Genomic DNA, 27,500 nt, shown 5'->3' with positions numbered 1-27,500 from the left:
CCTACCTATGTATTTTCAGCAAAGGATACAAAGAGAACAAAACAAATTAGATAATAGAAATAAATTGGAAAGTTGTTTAAAATTGCATGCTCCTTCTGAATGCGGAAAAAAAGTGTTTCATGTCTCTTTAACAAAACAAACAAAATTGAGGAGACTGATCCATTCCACCAGAATGTGTGTGTTTCTTACAAGAGTAGAACCGTGAAAAGTGTTTAAAAAAACAACAAAAAAAAACATGTTTATGCGCAACAAGAATAGAAATAAAAACCAACTGGTTTATTTTCTTACAAAATCTATGTGGTTCTGGTCATTTGCAGAATCCAAGCAAGTTATGGCAGAGATGGTGCAATAAACAAGCTCTTAAAAAAAAAAAAAAATAGGTAAATAATAATAGTATTTTAACTGCGTTCCCTTTTAAAAATAGGTTTTGCTTGTCAATCCTTCAAAAACAAAATTTATGCTTGATAAATTATTTTCTTGTGGAATGAGGAGGGGTCCAGGGTCCTCCATAACATATAGGATATATTTCCCGCCACTAGGAGGTGGTCAAGAACCCATATCAGAGCTCAAAATCCTTCCAATCTCTCTTTTAGTTTAACGTATAGCACAATGTGATTATGTTCAGTACAATATATAATCGCACATATAGTAAATTGGGTACACAGTAGATTCACATAAATATGTACTCAGTCATGTGTACAGCTGCCTAAAGGTCTTTCCAAAAACACCTGAAACGGGGAGTATATACAGCATGTAGTGCTTTATCAGCAAAGAGTTTAATACGAGTATAAAACGCAATAATAATAGCCACAACATATGCTGCCATAGCCTTGCTAGCTATTCTTATTCTTAGGGATACAGTGAGTAGGTCCTGGGCAATATAGACAGTACCTAATTCCTTAGAGGAAGGAAAAACATAATTTATGTAAGAACTTACCTGATAAATTCATTTCTTTCATATTAGCAAGAGTCCATGAGCTAGTGAAGTATGGGATATACATTCCTACCAGGAGGGGCAAAGTTTCCCAAACCTCAAAATGCCTATAAATACACCCCTCACCACACCCACAATTCAGTTTAACGAATAGCCAAGAAGTGGGGTGATAAAAAAGTGCGAAAGCATATAAAATAAGGAATTGGAATAATTGTGCTTTATACAAAAATCATAACCACCCCAAAAAAGGGCGGGCCTCATGGACTCTTGCTAATATGAAAGAAATGAATTTATCAGGTAAGTTCTTACATAAATTATGTTTTCTTTCATGTAATTAGCAAGAGTCCATGAGCTAGTGACGTATGGGATAATGATTACCCAAGATGTGGATCTTTCCACGCAAGAGTCACTAGAGAGGGAGGGATAAAATAAAGACAGCCAATTCCTGCTGAAAATAATCCACACCCAAAATAAAGTTTAATGAAAAACATAAGCAGAAGATTCAAACTGAAACCGCTGCCTGAAGTACTTTTCTACCAAAAACTGCTTCAGAAGAAGAAAATACATCAAAATGGTAGAATTTAGTAAAAGTATGCAAAGAGGACCAAGTTGCTGCTTTGCAAATCTGATCAATCGAAGCTTCATTCCTAAACGCCCAGGAAGTAGAAACTGACCTAGTAGAATGAGCTGTAATCCTTTGAGGCGGAGTTTTACCCGACTCAACATAGGCAAGATGAATTAAAGATTTCAACCAAGATGCCAAAGAAATGGCAGAAGCTTTCTGGCCTTTTCTAGAACCAGAAAAGATAACAAATAAACTAGAAGTCTTTCGGAAAGACTTAGTAGCTTCAACATAATATTTCAAAGCTCTTACAACATCCAAAGAATGCAATGATTTCTCCTTAGAATTCTTAGGATTAGGACATAATGAAGGAACCACAATTTCTCTACTAATGTTGTTAGAATTCACAACTTTAGGTAAAAATTCAAAAGAAGTTCGCAACACTGCCTTATCCTGATGAAAAATCAGAAAAGGAGACTCACAAGAAAAAGCAGATAATTCAGAAACTCTTCTGGCAGAAGAGATTGCCAAAAGGAACAAAACTTTCCAAGAAAGTAATTTAATGTCCAATGAATGCATAGGTTCAAACGGAGGAGCTTGAAGAGCCCCCAGAACCAAATTCAAACTCCAAGGAGGAGAAATTGACTTAATGACAGGTTTTATACGAACCAAAGCTTGTACAAAACAATGAATATCAGGAAGATTAGCAATCTTTCTGTGAAAAAGAACAGAAAGAGCAGAGATTTGTCCTTTCAAAGAACTTGCGGATAAACCTTTATCTAATCCATCCTGAAGAAACTGTAAAATTCTCGGAATTCTAAAAGAATGCCAAGAAAAGTGATAAGAAAGACACCAAGAAATATAAGTCTTCCAGACTCTATAATATATCTCTCTGGATACAGATTTACGAGCCTGTAACATAGTATTAATCACAGAGTCAGAGAAACCTCTTTGACCAAGAATCAAGCGTTCAATCTCCATACCTTTAAATTTAAGGATTTGAGATCCTGATGGAAAAAAGGACCTTGCGACAGAAGGTCTGGACGTAGCGGAAGAGTCCACGGATGACAAGAGGCCATCCGGACAAGATCCGCATACCAAAACCTGTGAGGCCATGCCGGAGCTACCAGCAGAACAAACGAGCATTCCTTCAGAATCTTGGAGATTACTCTTGGAAGAAGAACTAGAGGCGGAAAGATATAAGCAGGATGATACTTCCAAGGAAGTGATAATGCATCCACTGCTTCCGCCTGAGGATCCCGGGATCTGGACAGATACCTGGGAAGTTTCTTGTTTAGATGAGACGCCATCAGATCTATTTCTGGAAGCTCCCACATTTGAACAATCTGATGAAATACCTCTGGGTGAAGAGACCATTCGCCCGGATGCAACGTTTGGCGACTGAGATAATCCGCTTCCCAATTGTCTATACCTGGGATATGAACCGCAGAGATTAGACAGGAGCTGGATTCCACCCAAACCAGAATTCGAGATACTTCTTTCATAGCCAGAGGACTGTGAGTCCCTCCTTGATGATTGATGTATGCCACAGTAGTGACATTGTCTGTCTGAAAACAAATGAACGATTCTCTCTTCAGAAGAGGCCAAGACTGAAGAGCTCTGAAAATTGCACGGAGTTCCAAAATATTGATCGGTAATCTCACCTCCTGAGATTCCCAAACTCCTTGTGCCGTCAGAGATCCCCACACAGCTCCCCAACTTGAGAGACTTGCATCTGTTGAAATTACAGTCCAGGTCGGAAGCACAAAAGAAGCCCCCTGAATTAAACGATGGTGATCTGTCCACCACGTTAGAGAATGTCGTACAATCGGTTTTAAAGATATTAATTGAGATATCTTTGTGTAATCCTTGCACCATTGATTCAGCATACAGAGCTGAAGAGGTCGCATGTGAAAACGAGCAAAGGGGATCGCGTCCGATGCAGCAGTCATAAGACCTAGAATTTCCATGCATAAGGCTACCGAAGGGAATGATTGTGACTGAAGGTTTCGACAAGCTGAAATCAATTTTAGACGTCTCTTGTCTGTTAAAGACAGAGTCATGGACACTGAATCTATCTGGAAACCCAGAAAGGTTACCCTTGTCTGAGGAATCAATGAACTTTTTGGTGAATTGATCCTCCAACCATGATCTTGAAGAAACAACACAAGTCGATTCGTATGAGATTCTGCTAAATGTAAAGACTGAGCAAGTACCAAGATATCGTCCAAATAAGGAAATACCACAATACCCTGTTCTCTGATTACAGACAGAAGGGCACCGAGAACCTTTGTAAAAATTCTTGGAGCTGTAGCTAGGCCAAACGGCAGAGCCACAAACTGGTAATGCTTGTCCAGAAAAGAGAATCTCAGGAACTGATAATGATCTGGATGAATCGGAATATGCAGATATGCATCCTGTAAATCTATTGTGGACATAAAATGCCCTTGCTGAACAAAAGGCAAGATAGTCCTTACAGTTACCATTTTGAACGTTGGTATCCTTACATAACGATTCAATATTTTTAGATCCAGAACTGGTCTGAAGGAATTCTCCTTCTTTGGTACAATGAAGAGATTTGAATAAAACCCCATCCCCTGTTCCAGAACTGGAACTGGCATAATTACTCCAGCCAACTCTAGATCTGAAACACAATTCAGAAATGCTTGAGCTTTCACTGGATTTACTGGGACACGGGAAAGAAAAAAATCTCTTTGCAGGAGGTCTCATCTTGAAACCAATTCTGTACCCTTCTGAAACAATGTTCTGAATCCAAAGATTGTGAACAGATTTGATCCAAATTTCTTTGAAAAAACGTAACCTGCCCCCTACCAGCTGAGCTGGAATGAGGGCCGCACCTTCATGTGGACTTAGAAGCAGGCTTTGCCTTTCTAGAAGGCTTGGATTTATTCCAGACTGGAGATGGTTTCCAAACTGAAACTGCTCCTGAGGATGAAGGATCAGGCTTTTGTTCTTTGTTGAAACGAAAGGAACGAAAACGATTATTAGCCCTGTTTTTACCCTTAGATTTTTTATCCTGTGGTAAAAAAGTTCCTTTCCCACCAGTAACAGTTGAGATAATAGAATCCAACTGAGAACCAAATAATTTGTTACCCTGGAAAGAAATGGAAAGTAGAGTTGATTTAGAAGCCATATCAGCATTCCAAGTTTTAAGCCATAAAGCTCTTCTAGCTAAAATAGCTAGAGACATAAACCTGACATCAACTCTGATAATATCAAAAATGGCATCACAGATAAAATTATTAGCATGCTTAAGAAGAATAATAATATTATGAGAATCATGATCTGTTACTTGTTGCGCTAAAGTCTCCAACCAAAAAGTTGAAGCTGCAGCAACATCAGCCAAAGATATAGCAGGTCTAAGAAGATTACCTGAACACAGATAAGCTTTTCTACGAAAGGATTCAATTTTCCTATCTAAAGGATCTTTAAACGAAGTACCCTCTGACGTAGGAATAGTAGTACGTTTAGCAAGGGTAGAAATAGCCCCATCGACTTTAGGGATTTTGTCCCAAAATTCTAATCTGTCAGACGGCACAGGATATAATTGCTTAAAACATTTAGAAGGAGTAAATGAATTACCCAATTTATCCCATTCTCTGGAAATTACTTCAGAAATAGCATTAGGAACAGGAAAAACTTCTGGAATAACCACAGGAGATTTAAATACCTTATCTAAACGTTTAGAATTAGTATCAAGAGGACCAGAATCCTCTATTTCTAAAGCAATTAGTACTTCTTTAAGTAAAGAACGAATAAATTCCATTTTAAATAAATATGAAGATTTATCAGCATCAATCTCTGAGACAGAATCCTCTGAACCAGAAGAGTCATCAGAATCAGAATGATGATGTTCATTTAAAAATTCATCTGTAGAGAGAGAAGTTTTAAAAGATTTTTTATGTTTACTAGAAGGAGAAATAACAGACATAGCCTTCTTGATGGATTCAGAAACAAAATCTCTTATGTTATCAGGAACATTCTGCACCTTAGATGTTGAAGGAACTGCAACAGGCAATGGTACATTACTAAAGGAAATATTATCTGCTTTAACAAGTTTGTCATGACAATTAATACAAACAACAGCCGGAGGAATAGCTACCAAAAGTTTACAGCAGATACACTTAGCTTTGGTAGTTCCAGCACTAGACAGCGATTTTCCTGAAGTATCTTCTGACTCAGATGCAACGTGAGACATCTTGTAATATGTAAGAGAAAAAACAACATATAAAGCAAAATTGATCAAATTCCTTAAATGACAGTTTCAGGAATGGGAAAAAATGCCAATAAACAAGCTTCTAGTAACCAGAAGCAAAGAAAAAATGAGACTGAAATAATGTGGAGACAAAAGCGACGCCCATATTTTTTGGCGTCAAATAATACGCCCACATTATTTGGCGCCAAAAATGACGCCACATCCGGAACGCCGACATTTTTGGCGCAAAAGGACGTCAAAAAATGACGCAACTTCCGGCGACACGTATGACGCCGGAAACAGAAAAGATTTTTTGCGCCAAAAAAGTCTGCGCCAAGAATGACGCAATAAAATGAAGCATTTTCAGCCCCCGCGAGCCTAACAGCCCACAGGGAAAAAAAGTCAAATTTTTAAGGTAAGAAAAAATGATTGAATTAAATGCATTATCCCAAATATGAAACTGACTGTCTGAAAATAAGGAATGTTGAACATTCTGAGTCAAGGCAAATAAATGTTTGAATACATATATTTAGAACTTTATAAATAAAGTGCCCAACCATAGCTTAGAGTGTCACAGAAAATAAGATTTACTTACCCCAGGACACTCATCTACATGTTTGTAGAAAGCCAAACCAGTATTGAAACGAAAATCAGCAGAGGTAATGGTATATAAATAAGAGTATATCGTCGATCTGAAAAGGGAGGTAAGAGATGAATCTCTACGACCGATAACAGAGAACCTATGAAATAGACCCCGTAGAAGGAGATCACTGCATTCAAATAGGCAATACTCTCCTCACATCCCTCTGACATTCACTGCACGCTGAGAGGAAAACCGGGCTCCAACTTGCTGCGGAGCGCATATCAACGTAGAATCTAGCACAAACTTACTTCACCACCTCCATAGGAGGCAAAGTTTGTAAAACTGAATTGTGGGTGTGGTGAGGGGTGTATTTATAGGCATTTTGAGGTTTGGGAAACTTTGCCCCTCCTGGTAGGAATGTATATCCCATACGTCACTAGCTCATGGACTCTTGCTAATTACATGAAAGAAAAGGTTGTGGCTGAATTGCATGTTCAATTTGAGGCAAATAGCTCTCACAGAGTGTATTGAACTGACATAGTGGAACAAACTTGTAAAACAAATGTAATTTATGTACAGGGAGGGTTTATCAGTAAATGATTCCTCTAAATGTGCAAACATTTATATTAGTGGGGACATATTAATTTTGTTCCATAGTGTGTAATGGCAGAGTATGTAAACACACCTGACATACAGTCCTGGCCAAAAGTTTTGAGAATGACACAAAACATAATTTATGCTTACCTGATAAATTCCTTTCTCCTGTAGTGTAGTCAGTCCACGGGTCATCCATTACTTATGGAATATTTCTCTTCCTAACAGGAAACTGCAAGAGAATTACCCAGCAGAGCTTGCTATATAGCTCCTCCCCTCACCTGTCATACTCAGTCATTCGACCAAGCATACGAGAAAGGAGGAACCATAGGGTACAGTGGTGACTGGAGTTTAATTAAAATTTAGACCTGCCGTAAAAACAGGGCGGGCCGTGGACTGACTACACTACAGGAGAAAGGAATTTATCAGGTAAGCATAAATTATGTTTTCTCCTGTTAAGTGTAGTCAGTCCACGGGTCATCCATTACTTATGGAATACCAATACCAAAGCTAAAGTACACGGATGAAGGGAGGGACAAGGCAGGAACATTAAAGAGAAGGAACCACTGCCTGAAGTACCTTTCTCCCAAACACAGCCTCCAAGGAAGCAAAAGTGTCAAATTTGTAAAATTTTGAAAAAGTGTGAAGCGAAGACCAAGTCGCAGCCTTGCAAATCTGTTCAACAGAGGCCTCATTTTTAAAGGCCCAGGTGGAAGCCACAGCTCTAGTAGAATGAGCTGTAATTCTTTCAGGGGGCTGCTGTCCAGCAGTCTCATAGGCTAAGCGTATTATGCTACGAAGCCAAAAAGAGAGAGGTAGCCGAAGCCAAAAAGAGAGAGGTAGCCGAAGCCTTTTGACCTCTCCTCTGTCCAGAGTAAACGACAAACAGGGAAGAAGTTTGACGAAAATCCTTAGTTGCCTGCAAATAGAATTTCAGGGCACGGACTACGTCCAGATTATGCAAAAGTCGTTCCTTCTTTGAAGAAGGGTTAGGACACAGAGATGGAACAACAATCTCTTGATTGATATTCTTGTTAGTAACTACCTTAGGTAAGAACCCAGGTTTAGTACGCAGAACTACCTTGTCTAAATGGAAAATCAGATAAGGAGAATCACAATGTAAGGCAGATAACTCAGAGACTCTCCGAGCCGAGGAAATAGCCATCAAAAACAGAACTTTCCAAGATAACAACTTGATATCAATGGAATGAAGGGGTTCAAATGGAACGCCTTGAAGAACATTAAGAACTAAGTTTAAGCTCCACGGCGGAGCAACAGACTTAAACACAGGCTTAATCCTAGTTAAAGCCTGACAGAAAGCCTGAACGTCTGGAACTTCAGCCAGACGTTTGTGTAGAAGAATAGACAGAGCAGAAATCTGTCCCTTTAACGAACTAGTAGATAAGCCCTTTTCTAAACCCTCTTGTAGAAAGGACAATATCCTAGGAATCCTAACCTTACTCCATGAGTAACACTTGGATTCGCACCAATGTAAATATTTACGCCATATTTTATGGTAAATTTTTCTGGTAACAGGCTTCCTAGCCTGTATTAAGGTATCAATAACCGACTCCGAGAAACCACGCTTTGATAGAATCAAGCGTTCAATCTCCATGCAGTCAGCCTCAGAGAAATTAGATTTGGATGTTTGAAAGGACCCTGAATTAGAAGGTCCTGTCTCAGAGGCAGAGACCACGGTGGACAGGACGACATGTCCACTAGGTCTGCATACCAGGTCCTGCGTGGCCACGCAGGCGCTATCAGAATCACCGAAGCTCTCTCCTGTTTGATCTTAGCAATCAAACGAGGAAGCATTGGGAATGGTGGAAACACATAAGCCATGTTGAAGACCCAAGGGGCTGTCAGAGCATCTATCAGCACCGCTCCCGGGTCCCTGGACCTGGATCCGTAACAAGGAAGCTTGGCGTTCTGACGAGACGCCATGAGATCCAGATCTGGTTTGCCCCAACGACGAACCAGTTGAGCAAAGACCTCCGGATGAAGTTCCCACTCTCCCAGATGAAAAGTCTGGCGACTTAGAAAATCCGCCTCCCAGTTCTCCACACCTGGGATGTAGATCGCTGACAGGTGGCAAGAGTGAGACTCTGCCCAGCGAATTATCTTTGAGACTTCCAACATCGCTAGGGAACTTCTGGTTCCCCCTTGATGGTTGATATAAGCCACAGTCGTGATGTTGTCCGACTGAAATCGGATGAACCTCAGAGTTGCTAACTGAGGCCAAGCTAGGAGAGCATTGAATATTGCTCTTAACTCCAGAATATTTATTGGGAGGAGTTTCTCCTCCTGAGTCCATAATCCCTGAGCTTTCAGGGAATTCCAGACTGCTCCCCAGCCTAGAAGGCTGGCGTCTGTTGTTACAATCGTCCAATCTGGCCTGCGAAAGGTCATCCCCTTGGACAGATGTGGCCGAGAGAGCCACCATAGAAGAGAATCTCTGGTCTCTTGATCCAGATTTAGTAGGGGGGACAAATCTGAGTAATCCCCGTTCCACTGACTTAGCATGCACAATTGCAGCGGTCTGAGATGCAGGCGCGCAAATGGTACTATGTCCATTGCCGCTACCATTAAGCCGATTACTTCCATGCACTGAGCTACTGACGGGTGTGGAATGGAGTGAAGGACACGGCAAGCATTTAGAAGTTTTAATAACCTGGCCTCTGTCAGGTAAATTTTCATCTCTACAGAATCTATAAGAGTCCCTAGAAAGGGAACTCTTGTAAGTGGTAATAGAGAACTCTTTTCCACGTTCACCTTCCACCCATGCGACCTCAGAAATGCCAGAACTATCTCTGTATGAGACTTGGCAGTTTGAAAACTTGACGCTTGTATCAGAATGTCGTCTAGGTACGGAGTCACCGCTATGCCTCGCGGTCTTAGTACCGCCAGAAGTGATCCTAGAATTTTTGTAAAGATTCTTGGAGCCGTAGCTAATCCGAAGGGAAGAGCTACAAACTGGTAATGCCTGTCTAGGAAGGCAAATCTCAAATACCGGTAATGGTCCTTGTGAATCGGTATGTGAAGGTAGGCATCCTTTAAGTCCACCGTGGTCATGTACTGACCCTCTTGGATCATGGGAAGGATGGTTCGAATAGTCTCCATTTTGAATGATGGAACTCTTAGAAATTTGTTTAGGATTTTTAAGTCCAAGATTGGTCTGAAGGTTCCCTCTTTTTTGGGAACCACAAATAGATTTGAATAGAATCCCTGCCCGTGTTCCGTCCGCGGAACTGGGTGGATTACCCCCATTAGTAAGAGGTCTTGTACACAGCGTAGAAACGCCTCTTTCTTTGTTTGGTTTGCTGATAACCTTGAAAGATGAAATCTCCCCCGTGGAGGAGAAGTCTTGAAGTCCAGGAGGTATCCCTGGGATATGATCTCCAACGCCCAGGGATCCTGGACATCTCTTGCCCAAGCCTGGGCGAAGAGAGAAAGTCTGCCCCCCACTAGATCCGTTTCCGGATAGGGGGCCCTCTCTTCATGCTGTCTTGGGGGCAGCAGCAGGTTTCTTGGCCTGCTTGCCCCTGTTCCAGGACTGGTTAACTTTCCAGCCCTGCCTGTAACGAGCCACAGCTCCTTCCTGTTTTGGAGCGGAGGAAGTTGATGCTGCTCCTGCCTTGAAGTTACGAAAGGCACGAAAATTAGACTGTTTGGCCTTTGATTTGGCCCTGTCCTGAGGTAGAGCATGGCCCTTACCTCCCGTAATGTCAGCAATAATTTCTTTCAAGCCGGGCCCGAATAAGGTCTGCCCTTTGAAAGGAATATTAAGCAATTTAGATTTAGAAGTCACGCCAGCTGACCAGGATTTAAGCCATAGCGCTCTGCGCGTTTGGATGGCGAATCCGGAGTTCTTAGCCGTAAGTTTGGTTAAATGCACAACGGCATCAGAAACAAATGCGTTAGCTAGCTTAAGTGTTTTAAGCTTGTTCATTATTTCATCCAATGGAGCTGAGCGAATGGCCTCTTCCAGAGACTCAAACCAGAATGCTGCCGCAGCAGTGACAGGTGCAATGCATGCAAGGGGCTGTAAAATAAAACCTTGTTGAACAAACATTTTCTTAAGGTAACCCTCTAATTTTTTATCCATTGGATCTGAAAAGGCACAACTATCCTCCACCGGGATAGTGGTACGCTTAGCTAAAGTAGAAACTGCTCCCTCCACCTTAGGGACCGTCTGCCATAAGTCTCGTGTGGTGGCGTCAATAGGAAACATTTTCCTAAATATGGGAGGAGGGGTAAAAAAGGCACACCCGGTCTATCCCACTCCTTGCTAATAATCTCTGTAAGCCTTTTTGGTATAGGAAATACGTCAGTATACACCGGTACCGCATAGTATTTATCCAACCTACATAATTTCTCTGGAATTGCAACCGTGTTACAATCATTCAGAGCCGCTAATACCTCCCCTAGCAATGTGCGGAGGTTCTCTAGCTTAAATTTAAAATTGGAAATCTCTGAATCCAGTCTCCCTGGATCAGATCCGTCACCCACAGAATGAAGCTCTCCGTCCTCACGTTCTGCAAACTGTGACGCAGTATCTGACATGGCTCTCATCTCATCCGCGCACTCTATCCTTAACCCAGAGCTATCGCGCTTGCCTCTTAAATCTGGCAACTTAGATAATACTTCTGTCATAACAGTAGCCATGTCTTGCAAAGTGATTTGTAAGGGCCTCCCTGATGTACTTGGCGCCACAAAATCACGCACCTCCTGAGCGGGAGGCGCAGGTACTGACACGTGAGGAGAGTTAGTCGGCATAACTTCCCCCTCGTCGTCTGGTGATAATTTCTTTACATGTAAAGATTGACTTATTTAAAGTAGCATCAATGCAATTAGTACATAAATTTCTATTGGGCTCCACATTGGCCTTTAAACATAGTGAACAAAGAGATTCATCTGAGTCAGACATGTTTAAACAAACTAGCAATGAGACTAGCAAACTTGGAAATACTGCTGTGCCCGATTACCTCCCTCAAAATGGATTTTGAAGACCCCTGAGCTCTCTAGAGACGATCTGGATCATGGAGGATGAAGTAGACAGATTGTGACTGAATTTTTACTGCGCAAAAAAAGCGCTAAAATAGGCCCCTCCCACTCATATTACAACAGTGGGGAAGCTCAGAAACTGTTTCTATGCAGAAACCATGTGGTAAAAATCAAGCCCCAATAAGTTTTATCACCAAGTACCTCACAAAAAACGATTAACAAGCCAGTAAAACGTTTTAAACATACATTTAAAATTTATGTATTATTATTTACAAGCCTGCTACCAGTCGCTTTTACTGCAGTTAAGGCTCATACATTATTTCAGTATTAACAGTATTTTCAGAGTCAATTCCATTCCTTAGAAAATACATTCAGTGCACACACACACACACACACATCAGCCTGATACCAGTCGCTATCACTGCATTTAAGGCTGAACTTACTTTACAATGGTATCAGCAGTATTTTCTCAGTCAATTCCATTCCTCAGAAAATAATTTACTGCACATACCTCTTTGTTGCAGGGGGACCCTGCATGCTATTCCCCTTCTCTGAAGTTACCTCACTTTTCCTCAGATGAGAACAGCCAGTGGGTCTTAGTTACGTCTGCTAAGACCATAGAAAAAAACCCAGGCAGATTCTTCTTCTAAAGCTGCCTGAGAATAAACAGCACACTCCGGTGCCATTTAAAAACATAATTTATGCTTACCTGATAAATTTATTTCTCTTGTAGTGTATCCAGTCCACGGATCATCCATTACTTATGGGATATTAACTCCTCCCCAACAGGAAGTGCAAGAGGATTCACCCAGCAGAGCTGCTATATAGCTCCTCCCCTAACTGCCATTACCAGTCATTCGACCGAAAACATGCAGAGAAAGGAAAACCATAGGGTACAGTGGTGACTGTAGTTTAATGGAAAAATTACCTGCCTTAAAGTGACAGGGCGGGCCGTGGACTGGATACACTACACGAGAAATAAATTTATCAGGTAAGCATAAATTATGTTTTCTCTTGTTAAGTGTATCCAGTCCACGGATCATCCATTACTTATGGGATACCAATACCAAAGCTAAAGTACACGGATGACGGGAGGGACAGGCAGGCTCTTTATACGGAAGGAACCACTGCCTGAAGAACCTTTCTCCCAAAAACAGCCTCCGAAGAAGCAAAAGTGTCAAATTTGTAAAATTTGGAAAAAGTATGAAGAGAAGACCAAGTTGCAGCCTTGCAAATCTGTTCAACAGAAGCCTCATTCTTAAAGGCCCAAGTGGAAGCCACAGCTCTAGTAGAATGTGCTGTAATTCTTTCAGGAGGCTGCTGTCCAGCAGTCTCATAGGCTAACCGTATTATGCTACGAAGCCAAAAGGAGAGAGAGGTAGCCGAAGCTTTTTGACCTCTCCTCTGACCAGAATAAACGACAAACAGGGAAGACGTTTGTCGAAAATCCTTAGTTGCCTGTAGATAAAATTTCAGGGCACGGACTACATCTAGATTGTGTAGCAGACGTTCCTTTTTCGAAGAAGGATTAGGACACAAAGATGGAACCACAATCTCTTGATTGATATTCCTGTTAGTGACCACCTTAGGTAGGAACCCAGGTTTAGTACGCAGAACTACCTTGTCTGAATGAAAAATCAGATAAGGAGAATCACAATGTAAGGCAGATAACTCAGAGACTCTTCGAGCTGAGGAAATCGCCATTAAAAATAGAACTTTCCAAGATAACAACTTGATATCAATGGAATGAAGGGGTTCAAACGGAACCCCCTGTAAAACATTAAGAACCAAGTTCAAACTCCATGGTGGAGCAACAGTTTTAAACACAGGCTTGATCCTAGCTAAAGCCTGACAAAAAGCTTGAACGTCCGGAACTTCTGACAGACGTTTGTGTAAAAGAATGGACAGAGCTGAAATCTGTCCCTTTAAGGAACTAGCGGATAAACCCTTTTCTAAACCTTCTTGTAGAAAAGACAATATCCTCGGAATCCTAACCTTACTCCATGAGTAACTCTTGGATTCGCACCAATATAAGTATTTGCGCCATATCTTATGGTAAATCTTTCTGGTAACAGGCTTCCTAGCCTGTATTAAGGTATCAATAACTGACTCAGAAAAACCACATTTTGATAAAATCAAGCGTTCAATTTCCAAGCAGTCAGCTTCAGAGAAATTAGATTTTGATGTTTGAAGGGACCCTGGATCAGAAGGTCCTGTTTCAGAGGTAGCGACCAAGGTGGACAGGATGACATGTCCACTAGATCTGCATACCAAGTCCTGCGTGGCCATGCAGGCGCTATTAGAATCACTGATGCTCTCTCCTGTTTGATTCTGGCAATCAATCGAGGAAGCATCGGGAAGGGTGGAAACACATAAGCCATCCCGAAGGTCCAAGGTGCTGTCAAAGCATCTATCAGAACCGCTCCCGGATCCCTGGATCTGGACCCGTAACGAGGAAGCTTGGCGTTCTGTCGAGACGCCATGAGATCTATCTCTGGTTTGCCCCAACGTCGAAGTATTTGGGCAAAGACCTCCGGATGAAGTTCCCACTCCCCCAGATGAAAAGTCTGACGACTTAAGAAATCCGCCTCCCAGTTCTCCACTCCCGGGATGTGGATTGCTGACAGGTGGCAAGAGTGAGACTCTGCCCAGCGAATTATCTTTGATACTTCCATCATTGCTAGGGAGCTTCTTGTCCCTCCCTGATGGTTGATGTAAGCTACAGTCGTGATGTTGTCCGACTGAAACCTGATGAACCCCCGAGTTGTTAACTGGGGCCAAGCCAGAAGGGCATTGAGAACTGCTCTCAATTCCAGAATGTTTATTGGTAGGAGACTCTCCTCCTGATTCCATTGTCCATGAGCCTTCAGAGAATTCCAGACAGCGCCCCAACCTAGTAGGCTGGCGTCTGTTGTTACAATTGTCCAGTCCGGCCTGCTGAATGGCATCCCCCTGGACAGATGTGGCCGAGAAAGCCACCATAGAAGAGAATTTCTGGTCTCTTGATCCAGATTCAGAGTAGGGGACAAGTCTGAGTAATCCCCATTCCACTGACTTAGCATGCACAATTGCAGGGGTCTGAGATGTAGACGTGCAAAGGGTACTATGTCCATTGCTGCTACCATTAAGCCGATCACCTCCATGCATTGAGCTACTGACGGGTGTTGAATGGAATGAAGGACACGGCATGCATTTTGAAGCTTTGTTAACCTGTCTTCTGTCAGGTAAATCTTCATTTCTACAGAATCTATAAGAGTCCCCAAGAAGGGAACTCTTGTGAGTGGAAAGAGAGAACTCTTCTTTTCGTTCACCTTCCATCCATGCGACCTTAGAAATGCCAGTACTAACTCTGTATGAGACTTGGCAGTTTGAAAGCTTGAAGCTTGTATCAGAATGTCGTCTAGGTACGGAGCTACCGCAATTCCTCGCGGTCTTAGTACCGCCAGAAGAGCACCCAGAACCCTTGTGAAGATTATCGGAGCCGTAGCCAATCCGAATGGAAGAGCTACAAACTGGTAATGCCTGTCTAGAAAGGCAAACCTTAGATACCGGTAATGATCTTTGTGAATCGGTATGTGAAGGTAAGCATCCTTTAAATCCACTGTGGTCATGTACTGACCCTTTTGGATCATGGGTAAAATTGTCCGAATAGTTTCCATTTTGAACGATGGAACTCTTAGGAATTTGTTTAGGATCTTTAAATCCAAGATTGGCCTGAAAGTTCCCTCTTTTTTGGGAACCACAAACAGATTTGAGTAAAACCCTTGTCCTTGTTCCGACCGCGGAACCGGATGGATCACTCCCATTAATAAAAGATCTTGTACGCAGCGTAGAAACGCCTCTTTCTTTATTTGGTTTGTTGACAACCTTGACAGATGAAATCTCCCTCTTGGGGGAGAGAATTTGAAGTCTAGAAGGTATCCCTGAGATATGATCTCTAACGCCCAGGGATCCTGGACATCTCTTGCCCAAGCCTGGGCGAAGAGAGAAAGTCTGCCCCCCACTAGATCCGTTCCCGGATCGGGGGCCCTCGATTCATGCTGTCTTAGGGGCAGCAGCAGGTTTCCTGGCCTGCTTGCCCTTGTTCCAGGACTGGTTAGGTCTCCAGCCTTGTCTGTAGCGAGCAACAGCTCCTTCCTGTTTTGGTGCAGAGAAAGTTGATGCTGCTCCTGCTTTGAAATTACTAAAGGAACGAAAATTAGACTGTCTAGCCTTAGGTTTGGCTCTGTCTTGAGGCAGGGCATGGCCTTTACCTCCTGTAATGTCAGCGATAATTTCTTTCAACCCGGGCCCGAATAAGGTCTGCCCTTTGAAAGGTATATTAAGCAATTTAGATTTAGAAGTAACGTCAGCTGACCAGGATTTTAGCCACAGTGCTCTGCGTGCCTGAATGGCGAATCCGGAATTCTTAGCCGTAAGTTTAGTTAAATGTACTACGGCATCTGAAATAAATGAGTTAGCTAACTTAAGGGCTTTAAGCTTGTGTGTAATCTCATCTAATGGAGCTGATTCAAGTGTCTCTTCCAGAGACACAAACCAAAATGCTGCTGCAGCCGTGACAGGCGCAATGCATGCAAGAGGTTGCAATATAAAACCTTGTTGAACAAACATTTTCTTAAGGTAACCCTCTAACTTTTTATCCATTGGATCTGAAAAGGCACAGCTATCCTCCACCGGGATAGTGGTACGCTTAGCTAAAGTAGAAACTGCTCCCTCCACCTTAGGGACCGTTTGCCATAAGTTCCGTGTGGTGGCGTCTATTGGAAACATCTTTCTAAATATCGGAGGGGGTGAGAACGGCACACCGGGTCTATCCCACTCCTTAGTAACAATTTCAGTAAGTCTCTTAGGTATAGGAAAAACGTCAGTACTCGCCGGTACCGCAAAATATTTATCCAACCTACACATTTTCTTTGGTATTGCAACTGTGTTACAATCATTCAGAGCCGCTAACACCTCCCCTAGTAATACACGGAGGTTTTCCAGCTTAAATTTAAAATTTGAAATATCTGAATCCAGTTTGTTTGGATCAGAACCGTCACCCGCAGAATGAAGCTCTCCGTCCTCATGTTCTGCAAATTGTGACGCAGTGTCTGACATGGCCCTAATATTATCAGCGCACTCTGTTCTCACCCCAGAGTGATCACGCTTACCTCTTAGTTCTGGTAATTTAGCAAAAACTTCAGTCATAACAGTAGCCATATCCTGTAATGTGATTTGTAATGGCCGCCCAGATGTACTCGGCGCTACAATATCACGCACCTCCCGAGCGGGAGATGCAGGTACTGACACATGAGGCGAGTTAGTCGGCATAACTCTCCCCTCGTTGTTTGGTGAAATATGTTCAATTTGTACAGATTGACTTTTATTTAAAGTAGCATCAATACAGTTAGTACATAAATTTCTATTGGGCTCCACTTTGGCTTTAGCACATATAGCACAGATATCTTCCTCTGAATCAGACATGTTTAACACACTAGCAAATAAACTAGCAACTTGGAAATACTTTTCAAGTAATTTACTATAATATGAAAACGTACTGTGCCTATAAGAAGCACAGAAAAAGTTGTGACAGTTGAAAATTAATAAACTGAAAAGTTATAGCATCAAATCTTTGTAAAAAACACAATTTTAGCAAAGGATTGCTCCCATTAGCAAAGGATAACTAACCCTGATAGCAGAAAAAAAAAAAAAAATACAGAAATAAACGTTTTTTTTTTTTTTTTTTATCACAGTCAACTACAATCTCACAGCTCTGCTGTGAGTGATTACCTCCCTCAAAACAAGTTTTGAAGACCCCTGAGTTCTGTAGAGATGAACCGGATCATGCAGGGAAGACAATAAACTTCTGACTGAATTTTTTGATGCGTAGCAAAAGCACCAAAAAAGGCCCCTCCCCCTCACACATAACAGTGAGAGAGATCAGTAAACTGTCATAAATTAAATAAAACGACTGCCAAGTGGAAAAAAATAGTGCCCAAAACATTTTTTCACCCAGTACCTCAGAAAATTAAACGATTTTACATGCCAGCAAAAAACGTTTAACATTAATAAATTGAGTGTTATTAAAAAGCCTGTTGCTAGTCCCTGCAAATTAGGCTAAAGTTTTATGCATACAGTATAATTCCAGTGAAGTGCCATTCCCCAGAATACTGAAGTGTAAAATATACATACATGACAGCCTGATACCAGTTGCTGCTACTGCATTTAAGGCTGAGTTTACATTATATCGGTATGGCAGAATTTTCTCATCAATTCCATTGTCAGAAAATAATAAGCTGCTACATACCTCTTTGCAGATTAATCTGCCTGCTGTCCCCTGATCTGAAGTTTACCTCTCCTCAGATGGCCGAGAAACAGCAATATGATCTTAACTACTCTGGCTAAAATCATAGAAAAACTCAGGTAGATTCTTCTTCAAATTCTACCAGAGAAGGAATAACACACTCCGGTGCTATTATAAAATAACAAACTTTTGATTGAAGGTATGAAACTAAGTATAATCACCACAGTCCTCTCACACATCCTATCTATTCGTTGGGTGCAAGAGAATGACTGGTAATGGCAGTTAGGGGAGGAGCTATATAGCAGCTCTGCTGGGTGAATCCTCTTGCACTTCCTGTTGGGGAGGAGTTAATATCCCATAAGTAATGGATGATCCGTGGACTGGATACACTTAACAAGAGAAAATAACAAACTTTTGATTGTAGAAATAAACTAAGTTAAAAAAACACCACAGATCTCTCACAGCTTCCTATCTAGTTAGGCTGCAAGAGAATGACTGAGTATGACAGGTGAGGGGAGGAGCTATATAGCAAGCTCTGCTGGTTAATTCTCTTGCAGTTTCCTGTTAGGAAGAGAAATATTCCATAAGTAATGGATGACCCGTGGACTGACTACACTTAACAGGAGAAATATTAATTTTCACAAAGTCTGCTGCTTCAGTGTTTTTAGATCTTTTTGTCAGATGTTACTATGGTATACTGAAGTACAATTACAAGCATTTCATAAGTGTCAAAGGCTTTTGCAGTGTTGACCATTCTATTTTCAAGACTTCTGCAATTCACCCTGGCATGCTGTCAATCAATTTCTGGGCCACATCCTGACTGATGGCAGCCCATTATTGCATATTTGATGCTTGGAGTTTGTCAGAATGTGTTTTTTTTGTTTTGTTTACCCGCCTCTTAAGGATTGACCACAAGTTCTCAATAGGATTAAGGTCTGGGGAGTTTCCTGGCCATGGACCCACATTTTGATGTTTTGTTCCCCAAGTCACTTAGTTATCACGTTTTCCTTATGGCAAGGTGCTCCATAATGCTGAAAAAGGCATTGTTCTTTAACAAACTGTTCTTGGATAATTGGGAGAAGTTGCTCTTGGAGGATATTTTTGTACCATTCTTTATTCATGGCTGTGTTCTTAGGCAAAATTGTGAGTGAGCCTACTTCCTTGGATGAGAAGCAACCCCACACATTAATGGTCTCAGGATGCTTTACTGTTGGCATGACACAGGACTGATGGTGGTTCTCACCTTTTCTTCTCCGGACAAGGTTTTTCTCGGATGCCCCAAACAATCAGAAAGGGGATTCATCAGAGAAAATGACTTTACCCCAGTCCTCAGCAGTCCAATCCCTGCACCTTTTGCAGAATATCAATCTTTCCCTAAAGTTTTTCCTGGAGAGAAATGGCATCTTTGCTGCCCTTCTTGACACTAGGCCATCCTCCAAAAGTCTTCGCCTCACTGTGCGTGCAGATGCAATCACACATCCCTGCTGCCATTCCTAAGCAAGCTCTGCACTGGTTGTGCCCTTATACCGCAGCTGAAGCAACTTTAGGAGACGGTACTGGCGCGTGCTGGACTTTCTTGGGCGTCCTGAAGTCTTATTCACAACAAATTAACCTCTTTCCATGAAGTTCTTGATGATCTGATAAATGGTTGCTTTAGGTGCAATCTTAGTAGCAGCAATATCCTTGCCTATGAATCCCTTTTTGTGCAAAGCAATGATGACTGCACGTGTTTCCTTGCAGGTAACCATGGTTAACAGAGGAAGAACCATGGTTAACAGAGGAAGAACAATGATTTCAAGCACCACCCTCCTTTTAAAGCTTCCAGTCTGTTATTCTAACTCAATCAGCATAAGTGGTCTCCAGCCTTGTCCTCGTCAACACTGACACCTGTGTTAACGAGAGAATCACTGACATGATGTCAGCTGGTACTTTTGTGGCAGGGCTGAAATGCAGTGGAAATCTTTTTTTGGGAATAAAGTTCATTTTTATGGCAAAGAGGGATTTTGCAATTAATTGCAATTGATCGGATCATTCTTCATAACATTCTGGAGTATATGCAAATTGCCATCATAAAAACTGAGGCAGCTGACTTTATAAAAATTAATATTAGTGTCATTCACAAAACCTTTGGCCAGGACTGTACACCTAACAATAACATTAGTAGAGAACATTCTACACTAAGCTTAATAACTCATGTGACACTTTTATTGAAACTGCATTACATGCTCCACAGGCTCCAGACTCTAGCCTAAGTAACTATCTGGCATCTCCTGCAAGGGTAAGTGCTTAGAAAAATTAATTACTCAAGGGTGCATAGGAAAACCCAGGAAGCTTAAAGGGACATAATACTCATATGCTAAAACACTTGAAACTGATGCAGTATAACTGTAAAAAGCTGACAGGAAAATATCACCTGAGCATCTCTATGTAAAAAAGGAAGATATTTTACCTCACAATCTCCTCAGCTCAGCAGAGTAAGTTCTGTGTAAAAAGTTATACTCAACTGCTCCCAGCTGCAGGTAAAAAAAAATTAAAAAATGAAGAAATGAACAGCAGCCAATCAGCATCAGCAGTGCTGAGGTCATGAACTCTTTTACTGTGATCTCATGAGATTTGACTTGACTCATGAGATTTCATTGTAAACTTCCTTTACCTGATTGGTGAAATAAGATGAGAGTGCACGATGCTCATCCCTTCAGCTGTCCTAGGACAGACATACTAATATGCTGCTTAGAAATCCTTTACAATAGGAGGTGGCTACTGAGGAACTTTTGAGGTAAAATATCTTTCTTTTTTACATAGAGATGTTCAGGAGATATTTTCTAGTCAGCTTTTTACAGCTATGCTGCATCACTTTCAAGTGTTTAAACATTTGGGTATTATGGCCCTTTAAGAGGCGTGGCTACCATCAGGAGATAAGCCATTGCCTCAGAGAAGGCTTCAAAGCCATTTTGAGTGTAATAAACTTATATAAAGTGCACAAAGCATAATAATAATACTTTTCCCTAAAAACAAACATGCTCCCCTGAGAGTTTCCTCTATTGTTAGCGGTTTTCCAAAAGGGCCAAGCACCTATTTTCTAAAAAAGTGCCATAAATATTTCCCCAGAGCTGCCAGGGGGCTGTGAAGGGCAACAGTGTTATCTGGCTATGTCCCTGATAAGAATAAGGTATTGCAGAATGAAATACCTGTGTCCCTCAGGGGAGGCCAAGGATGAGTCACCACAACGTCTGAGGATAGTTATGGCTGAAATCCTATAGGGAAATACTGTGCACATAACAGGGAATTCCTATGTCCCTGTATCATTCAGCTGATGCAAAGTTTATCTTCCGTCTTCTTTGTGAATGATAATTCCCAGGGAGATGGGAGGAATTTAAAGCTCTGAAATGGGTTCTTGACCTACTCCTAGGGGCGGGAAAATATATCCCATAAGTTATGGAGCACTGTGGGCCATCATAATTTTAAAAAAGAAAGAGGATTTAAAAAGACAGTAAACACCTTGGGCCAGAATACAAGTGGAGTGCTAATTAACGATCCCGCTTAGGCGTTAAAGGGACAGGAAACCCCAAAAAAATTTCAGGATTTAAATAGAACATACAATTTTAAACAACTTTCCAATTTACTTATATTATCAGATTTGCTTTATTCTCTGGTTATCCTTTGTCGAAAGAACATAATTTCACTACTGGCAGCTAGCTGAACACATCTAGTTAGCCAATCAGAAGAGACAAAATGTGTGCAAGCACCAATCAGCATCTAGCTCTCACTAGTGTAGGATGTGTACGTATTCATTTTCAACAAGGGATACCAAGAGAACGAAGCACATTTAAAAATAGAAGTGAATTTAAAAAAGTGTCTTAAAATGACAGGCTCTATCCTCTTAATGTGGCGTGGTCACAATGTTATCTATATAAAACACATGAACGAACGCCATCTAGCTGTGAAAAACTGCTATATCCATTGAAAAGGGGTGGCCTTCAAGGACTTAGAAATTAGCATATGAGCCTACCCAGGTTTAGCTTTTAACAAAGAATACCAAGAGAACAAAGCAAATTTGATGATAAAAGTGAATTGGAAAGTTGTTTAAAATTGCATGCCCTATCGGAATCATGAAAGTTTAATTTTGACAAGACTGTCCCTTTAAATTTCTTCCTCATTTAAATGCCACCATTTTCTAAAAGGTAGTGTAGGATCAGTTGAGCCGGTATTTTCTTATCGAGTGAATATGTACTCAAGGACATTCTTGATATCTCCTTTTCTTGGGGTCCTCCGCTTTAAGTTATTCATGTTCACCTCCTCTTGATGTCTGTAGTAATTTTCTTTTATATCCACACTTCAGAAAGCGTATCATCTCATCTAATTGTCTTTCCGGTATTAAAGGATCTGTGTTGTTCCTCACCACCGTTTTCAGTCTGTGGTCTTTCGAAACAATGTTGTACCCAGCCCTTCCGGTTTTAAAAACTCTTACATTTAGGAAGTCGATGGTCGTATCAGTCACTATGTTTAAAAAATGTGTATTATTCAGTAAGGCATTCAGATGTTCAATCCACTCCAAAAGAGAGTTATCACTATGCCATATGAGAAACACGTCATCTATAGCCACTATATCATACACTTTCATCATCTCCATGTCATAAGACACCACAAACAGATTGGCAAATGATGGGCCACATTCGACCCAATCGCTGTTCCTGAGATTTCCAGGTAGTACGCTTTTTCAAACCTGAAGAAGTTTTTCTTCAGACAGTGTTCCAACAATTCTAGTAGTAGTATATAACCAGGGGTGGAAAAATATCCCTATAGTTTACTAGTCAGGGGAGAAAAGCTACTAATCCAGAGGTCAAAAGTTACTAGGCCACTCAAATATGTGTGTGTGTTTATTAATTATATTATATATATATATATATATATATATATATATATATATATATATATATATATATATATATATATATATATATATATATATATATTATATACATATCCTTGCATAACTTGAATATCACGAATCATCAATGTTCTAAAACAATTTACTGTAAGATGCGGTCTACAAAAATGTATAAACGGACTGGTGAATCAAAGGGTGGAGATTGTCTAAACCAATTTGGAACAATGAGTGGATAAAGGAATTGCAAGTTCTCTCAGGGGTAGGGAGGTGAGTAATGCATTTTTAGACCTGGTGTGGATTTTTGAAAATGTCTGCCACATTATTTAAATAAATAATTTTACCAATTAGAAAACTTCCAATTATATTTTTGCCGACAGGCTGTTTATACTAGGATATCTAGTGGTGAGCAATATGTTTACACTCTGTCAATGCTTTCCCATAGTGTTTGTGTTCTTTTTTTTTTTTAAACTTAAAAAGGTTTAAATCCAGGCAATTACCTGTAAGAATGTTCTTAAAAGCTTCCTCCACATTGGTTGAATCAAGAGCAGATGTTTCTATGAATGACAAATTGTTCTTTTCTGCAAGTAAAACAAAAGTTGTATATTAAAAAAATGAACAATGTGCAGCGGTCAAAGAAAAATATAAAAAGAAAGCAGCAAGGTAATGCAATATTCATTACATATAAGCATTTGTTTTTAAAGCAGCAATAATGCAGCTCACCATCAAACGTACATTATAATGTAACAATATAAAGCACTAATTAATGCATTATTACATCAATGTATGATGCTAACTTTGTTCGACGGCCCTGAGCAGGGAATGAACTTTGACTGTCAGATACATAGAAACAGAATTTCACAGTAGATAAGAACCAAAAAGCCCATCAAGTCTACCCATATTACATATAACTTTTTTTCTTAGAATAGCCTTATGCATGTTCCAGACATTTTTTAATTCCTTTACAGTCCCTGTTTTTACCATCTCAATGGGAAGTTTATTTCATGAATCTACCCCCCTTTCTGTAAAAAAAAAAAAAAAAAAAAAAAAAAAAGCTTCCTCACATTTCTCGTGAATCTGCTACCCTCTAACTTAAAGGGATAGTCTAGTCAAAATTAAACTCCTGATTCAGATAGAGCATGCAATTTTAAGCAACTTTCTAATTTACTCTGATTATCAAATTTTCTTTGTTCTCTTGGTATCTTTATTTGAAAAGGCAAGAATGTAAGTTTAGGTGCCAGCCCATTTTTGGTTCAGCACCTGGCTAGTGCTTGCTGATTGGTGTCTAAATGAAACAACCAATCAGCCAGCAAGCACTATCTAGGGTTCTGAACAAAAAATGGGCCAGCTCCTAGGCCTGCATTCCAGCTTTTTCAAATAAAGATACAAAGAGAACAAATACAAATTGATAATAGGAGTAAATTAGAAAGTTGTCTAAAATTACATGTTCTATCTGAATCATTACAGAAAAAAAAATGGGTTTCATATCCCTTTAAGATTGTGACCCCTTGTTTTGACATTTGTTTTTGTGGAAAATGCTTTCAGCTTCCCCTTTATTAGGTCCCTTCATTTATTTGAAGGTTTCTATCATGTCACATTTTCCCTTCTCTCCTCTAAACTGTACATATTTAGTTCATAGTCTTTCTTTGTACAGTTTATATTTTATACCATGTGCCATTTTAATAGCCCTCTTTTGGACAGCTTCTAGTTTATTTATATATTTATGAAGATATGGTCTCCAGAACTGTACACCGTATTCCAGATGAGGCCTAACTAATGATCTGTAAAGTGGCATTAAATCCTTGTTATTTCTGCTACTAATATCTCTCATAAATGCAACCAAGTATTCGACGAACCTTACTGCTGCATTGTGTCCCAAATTTAAAATAATCTGAAATAATAATTTCCAAGTCCTGTTCCTCTTTAGTTACAGTCAGTAATATACCATTGAGGCATTTGGGTTATTGGCTCCTACATGCATAATTTTGCTCTTTGGAATATTAACATTTCAGATCCCATTTATTTGCCCAGTCGTCCAGTTTAATATCACTGTTCATTTGATCAATCCCTCCTAAAACATCAACACTGTTACAAATATTTGTATCATCAGCAAACAAGCAAACCTTCCCCTGAAGTCCACTTCCAATATCACTTATGAACATGTTAAACAAAACAGGCCCAAGAACTAACCCTTGGGGAACCAAACTAGTAACTGACCCCTCATTTAAATATACTCCATTAATTGAAACTCTCTGCATTCTATCCTTAAAAGGACATGACCCAAAATGATTCTTTCATAATTCAGATAGAGCATGGGATTTTAAACACATTTTAAAACGTGTTTAATAAAATATATTTTATTTCTATTTTCTAATTTGTTTGGTTCTCTTGGTATTCTTTGTTGAAAAGGATACCTAGGTAGGCTTTAAGAGCTGCTGATTGGTGGCTGCACATATATGGCTCATCTTATTGTCTTACTCAAATTTGTTAACTAGCTCCCAGTAATGCATTGCCGCTTCTTTAATAAATGATACAAAAAAATGAAGCAAAATAGATAAAAGAAGTAAATTGGAAAGTTGTTTAAAAATGTTCTGTTCTATCTGAATCATGAAAGAAAAATGTTGGGTTTCATGTCCCTTTAAGCCAGCATGTGCTTCTTTACAGGGACACTAAACCCAATTTTTTTCTCTTTCATGATTTGGATAGAGCATGCAATTTTAAGCAGCTTTCTTATTTACTTCTATTATCAATTTTACTTCTCTCTCTTGCTATCTTTATTTGAAAAAGCAGGAATAAAAGTTTGGAGCCGGCCCATTTTAGGTTGAGAACCTGGGTTGCGCTTGCTGATTGGATGGCTAAATGCAGGCACCAATCAGCAAGCCCTACCCAGGGTACTGAACAAAAAATAGGCCGGCTCCAAAGTTTTCATTCCTGCCTTTTCAAATAAAGATAGCAAGAGAACAAAGAAAATTTGATAATAGGAGTAAATTAGAAAGTTTATTAAAATTGCTGCTCTATGTGAATCATGAAAGAAAAAAAAATCCCTTTAAATAGCTCACTGGCCATGCACGGCGGATCCTGAGTGTAACTGTGTGTTTAACTTGTTTGGTAGGGGATATGCGCAGTAATCAATGTTCATTATCCTGCTGCTTGTCATTGGCTCAACCAATGTGTGTTCCCCTATATTCCAGTAGAGCATTGCTCTCCTTTAAAGGGACAGTCAAGTCCAAAATAAACTTGCATGATTCAGATAGATAGAGAATATAATTTTTAACAACTTTCCAATTTACTTTTATCACCAATTTTGCTTTGTTCTCTTGGTATTCTTAGTTGAAAGCTAAACCTAGGAGGTTCATATGCTAATTTCTTAGACCTTGAAGGCCGCCTCTAATCTGACAGTTTTTCACCACTAGAGAGCGTTAGTTCATGTGTTTCATATAGATAACATTGAGCTCACGCACGTGAAGTTACCTAGGAGTGAGCACCGATTGGCTAAAATGCAAGTCTGTCCAAAGAACTGAAATAAGGGGGCAGTCTGCAGAGGCTTAGATACAAGGTAATCACAGAGGTAAAAAGTATATTAATTTAACTGTGTTGGTTATGCAAAACTGCGAAATGGGTAATAAAGGGATTATTTATCTTTTTAAACAACAAAAATTCTGGTGTTGACTGTCCCTTTAACTAAAGGATGCCAAGTGAATGTACAAAATTTGATATAGAAGTAAATCTGAAAATTATATTCTCTATCTGTATCATGACAGAAAAAACAGAATTTATGCTTACCTGATAAATTACTTTCTCTTGCGGTGTATCCAGTCCACGGATTCATCCTTACTTGTGGGATATTCTCATTCCCTACAGGAAGTGGCAAAGAGAGCACACAGCAGAGCTGTCCATATAGCTCCCCCTCTGGCTCCGCCCCCCAGTCATTCGACCGACGGTTAGGAGAAAAAGGAGAAACCATAGGGTGCAGTGGTGACTGTAGTTTAAACAATAAATTTTAACCTGACTTAATTGCCAGGGCGGGCCGTGGACTGGATACACCGCAAGAGAAAGTAATTTATCAGGTAAGCATAAATTCTGTTTTCTCTTGCAAGGTGTATCCAGTCCACGGATTCATCCTTACTTGTGGGATACCAATACCAAAGCTTTAGGACACGGATGAAGGGAGGGAACAAGACAGGTACCTTAAACGGAAGGCACCACTGCTTGCAAAACCCTTCTCCCAAAAATAGCCTCCGAAGAAGCAAAAGTATCGAATTTGTAAAATTTGGCAAAAGTATGCAGTGAAGACCAAGTCACTGCCTTACAAATCTGTTCAACAGAAGCCTCATTCTTGAAGGCCCAAGGGGAAGCCACAGCTCTGGTGGAATGAGCTGTAATTCGTTCAGGAGGCTGCTGCCCAGCAGTCTCATAAGCCAATCGGATGATGCTTT

The 27,500-nt window shown here is 40.4% G+C and overlaps 1 protein-coding gene across 1 annotated transcript in view; it reads right to left on the bottom strand.

The window, feature by feature from the left end:
• The window catches only part of RAB11B (RAB11B, member RAS oncogene family), a 92,170-nt gene that overhangs the window by 6,326 nt on the left and 58,344 nt on the right, over nt 1–27,500 (bottom strand). The window contains exon 4 of the mRNA XM_053703010.1: nt 23,565–23,645. Within this exon, the coding sequence (XP_053558985.1) occupies nt 23,565–23,645 (81 nt within the window). The remainder of the gene's footprint in view (nt 1–23,564; nt 23,646–27,500) is intronic.

This window comes from Bombina bombina, chromosome 2, assembly GCF_027579735.1.
Source record: "Bombina bombina isolate aBomBom1 chromosome 2, aBomBom1.pri, whole genome shotgun sequence".
Lineage (NCBI taxonomy): Eukaryota > Metazoa > Chordata > Amphibia > Anura > Bombinatoridae > Bombina > Bombina bombina.
This window is presented reverse-complemented; position numbering and strand designations above follow the sequence as displayed.